This window comes from Leucopleurus acutus, assembly GCF_964270905.1.
Source record: "Leucopleurus acutus genome assembly, chromosome: 11".
Lineage (NCBI taxonomy): Eukaryota > Metazoa > Chordata > Mammalia > Artiodactyla > Delphinidae > Leucopleurus > Leucopleurus acutus.
Window position 1 is genome coordinate 6,924,808 of NC_139152.1, and position 3,107 is coordinate 6,927,914.

The 3,107-nt window shown below is 50.6% G+C and overlaps 1 protein-coding gene across 1 annotated transcript; it reads right to left on the reverse strand.

Annotated features, from left to right (window-relative positions):
- Positions 1–1,105: 1,105 nt before the first annotated feature.
- MRPL51 (mitochondrial ribosomal protein L51) lies at positions 1,106–2,277 on the reverse strand. The gene is made up of 3 exons (XM_082850324.1): positions 2,034–2,277; positions 1,839–1,949; positions 1,106–1,411 (listed from the first exon to the last, which is right to left on the reverse strand). The coding sequence occupies exons 1-3, from the start codon at positions 2,140–2,142 to the stop codon at positions 1,215–1,217; spliced, it is 417 nt and encodes a 138-aa protein (XP_082706450.1). The 5' UTR covers positions 2,143–2,277; the 3' UTR covers positions 1,106–1,214.
- Positions 2,278–3,107: the final 830 nt, after the last annotated feature.

A 3,107-nucleotide genomic window follows, 5' to 3' on the forward strand; every position in this document is an offset into this window, starting at 1 on the left:
AGATTAAAAAGAATCTCATAAGAGTGGGTGCCTCAAGGAGCACAAAAAGCAAGCTGTGAGAAAACTTTTCATCTCATTACTCTTTCTTTTGGGTGCATTCAGTCTTTGTTGCCGCGCAGGCTTTCTCTAGTTATGGCAAGTGGGGGCTACTCTTTGTTGCTGTGTGCAGGCTTCTCGTTGTGGTGGCTTCTCTTGTTGCGGAGCACGGGCTCTAGGCACGCGGGCTTCAGTAGTTGTGGTCCGCGGGCTCTAAAGCGCAGGCTCAGTAGTTGTGGTGCACAGGCTTAGCTGCTCCACAGCATGTGGGATCCTCCCAGACCAGGGCTCAAACCCGTGTCCCCTGTATTGGCAGGTGGATTCTTAACCACTGTGCCACCAGGGAAGTCCCTGATTACTCTTAATTTGAAATGTCTATATATCCTATATGGATGTCCATATGTCCTATACGGATGGATACATTTTTTTTAAATTATTAAAAAAAAAAAACCCACCGACATAGACCCACAAGCCTCAGCTCAGCTCTACAGATCACAAATCTTTGGGGGCAGGGACTAGACTTTCTAAATTGTTAAACTACCCAGAGATTCTGATGATCAATCAGGCTTAGGAACCACTCAAGCAAACCACTCATATGGTACTTAATGCCTCATAATAAAGTGTACATGTGAGACTATAACTTTATACACATAACTAGAAAACCATGGGGGGAGGATATATTACATTTTGGCTTTCCTACAGTTCTCAGCTCAGAAAACGTACTCAATAAATATTTTTTGACAAGATTAGTGCAGAAGTATAATTCCATTTTTCTATTATACTTCATTTCAGTGCGGAAGGGTTTTAAAAAATACATTTAACATGATGGCACTGTGGGGCAGTTTAAAATTACCACTTTCAATACATGAAGGGCCAAACATCAACAGATGCCAACAATAATTCTTTAGTTTTTAAACACCATAGGTATGGCTAGACTGCAAAGGGCAAGCGATGAAGTCCAAACCTAAGACTATAAGACTTAGGGATGAGTTCCACTTCCTAGTCGCATGAATGAGTAAAAGTAGCATCTAGAGGAAAATAAAGATGTGGATAACAGATTTCAAAGAAGTCCCATTTTATTCCTGAGAGCATACAAATCCCTTTCCTCATAAGGAAAAGTACTTTCCCTTTCTCTTGGGTGATAGATACACCTCTTCCACAGTTCCAAGCATTCTCTTCTACCGGTACTTTCCACGTCGGTTAAAGCATTTGTAGAGATAGCTGATGCGTTTGTTCAGGTTGTGCAGGTCATCAATGAACATCCGATTTCCAACCATTCTCTTCTTTCGGATACAACGCTGCAATTCATTCCCCTTCCAGCCTCGAAGCCATATGGGGCCCTTGATCAGTTCTTTGGGGTGCTTTTCAAAGTTTCCTGTGTAATGTGAAAGAAGGTATTAGTTCCAAGAGGAGAGAACCCAGCCTCCACCAGCTAAGCCTTCAACACGGTTGCATCTCCCTAGCAGCACCTAGAGACAAAACACATTACGCTAGAGTAACAAGAGCACAGGCTCTGGAGCAAGACTGCTTGGGGTTCAAATTCTGGACCTGCTATTTACTAGCTTTGGAAAAACTACTTAACCTCCCTGTGCCTCAGATTCCTCACCTGCAAAGTGAAAAGGTTATGAGGATTAAATGTGTTAATGCATGCGGGGCACACAGAACAGTGCCGAACACAACGTAAATAGCCACGTGTTTGTTCTTACTATTGAAGGAGGTACCATTTCTACACAGGTGAAAAAAGATAATCATTACGGCATCACTGCCGCTCTGAAATTCTGCACTACCGCGTCGAGTCTTACCCAGGATCCCGATGTTGTCATATACCCCGAACATGGCCCTCTTCTCGTTCCAACGATCAACCACTTTGCGGGGCGGGAGGGTGACCCTCACATGGAACAATCTGGGAACACCTAGGGATGGGGAAGAAAAGGAATGAATCTGAGCCGCTTACTTTGAAGTAGTTCTCGGGGCGTCCTTCTGCATCAGCCACTTACCCAGAGAGAAGCTTCTGCAGGCCAGCGGCACCTGGCCCCATAGGCTCCTGCCTGCCACCCAAGAGAGGCTGCCTGCCACCCAAGAGAGGCTCCCTGCCATTGCTCTCATCTCTCCCCTACAACAGCCCACCTCACAAGCACAGGAGGGAGGGCCAGACGTGGCCTTCAAGGAGAGAACAAGAACCGTCCCCGCCTGGCTCACAAGGATACTACGCGCACGCAGCCATCCTGGGCTTTACGCAGGCAGCTCCGGGCGAGACCCAGCCTGGCCCCGCCTTCCCCAGCCACGAGCCCCGCCCTCCAGGTTCCGTTGCAGAAGGTCTTTGACGCCCCGCCCAGCCGAGGCGCTTCCGGTCTGCCCGCCGGAAGGTTTGGAGCTCCGGAAGAGCTGAGGGACTCGTCTCGTTGCCTAGGGCCCCCCCAAAGCTGAAGGTCAAACAAATTCACCCTTTCCTGTTTCCGTGGGCGTCCCTCAACTGAGGGAGAGGAAGGTCCAGAACCTGGAAGCCAGAGCTTCCTTTCTCTGTGCCCCACAGCAGTTTTGCGCTGTAGCTGTTTTTATTTCCCCTATTCGACAGGGGAGGAAATCTGAGGCTGAGGGAGTGAAGTGACCTGCTGGACGTCATAAGGCAGAGGACATGGCGGAACCTGGACTAGAGCCTAAGCCTTCTAACTGCCGGCCTGAACTTGCCTCCTGTCTTGTCTTGGGGGTGACGGAGTGGGTCACTGTCCCAGGGGCACGGCCACTGCCCAGCTACAAACGCGGCATCTCCGGCAGGCACCGCCAGAGCTTCCTCTCCACCGACCGCGAAAAAAGAAGACCCTGTGGGGAACGAGGCGGCCGCGAGACTACGGCGTGGGGGGGTGGGGGGGGGAGCAGGAATCTAGGCCCGCCCTCCTCGGGCCTTCCGGCTCCTGCGCTCTGATTGGCCGGTGTCTGCAGCGAGCGTCGCGATTGGCTCCCTTGCGGCCGTTGAGATTTGAACTGCACTTTTGTGGCTTTGCCCGCGCGGCGCCCGGCTCGGAGGCGGGGTTTTGCCTCCGCCAGGCGGGTATTGGTCGGTCTCTCTACCC

Excerpts from the sequence above, each read along its gene's own strand:
- MRPL51 (XM_082850324.1), bottom strand. The coding sequence starts at position 2,142 with ATGAGAGCAATGGCAGGGAGCCTCTCTTGGGTGGCAGGCAGCCTCTCT. Across the intron at positions 1,950-2,033 it reads CTGCAGAAGCTTCTCTCTGG|GTGTTCCCAGATTGTTCCAT; the intron begins GTAAGTGGCTGA and ends CCCCATCCCTAG. Across the intron at positions 1,412-1,838 it reads TGACAACATCGGGATCCTGG|GAAACTTTGAAAAGCACCCC; the intron begins GTAAGACTCGAC and ends CACATTACACAG.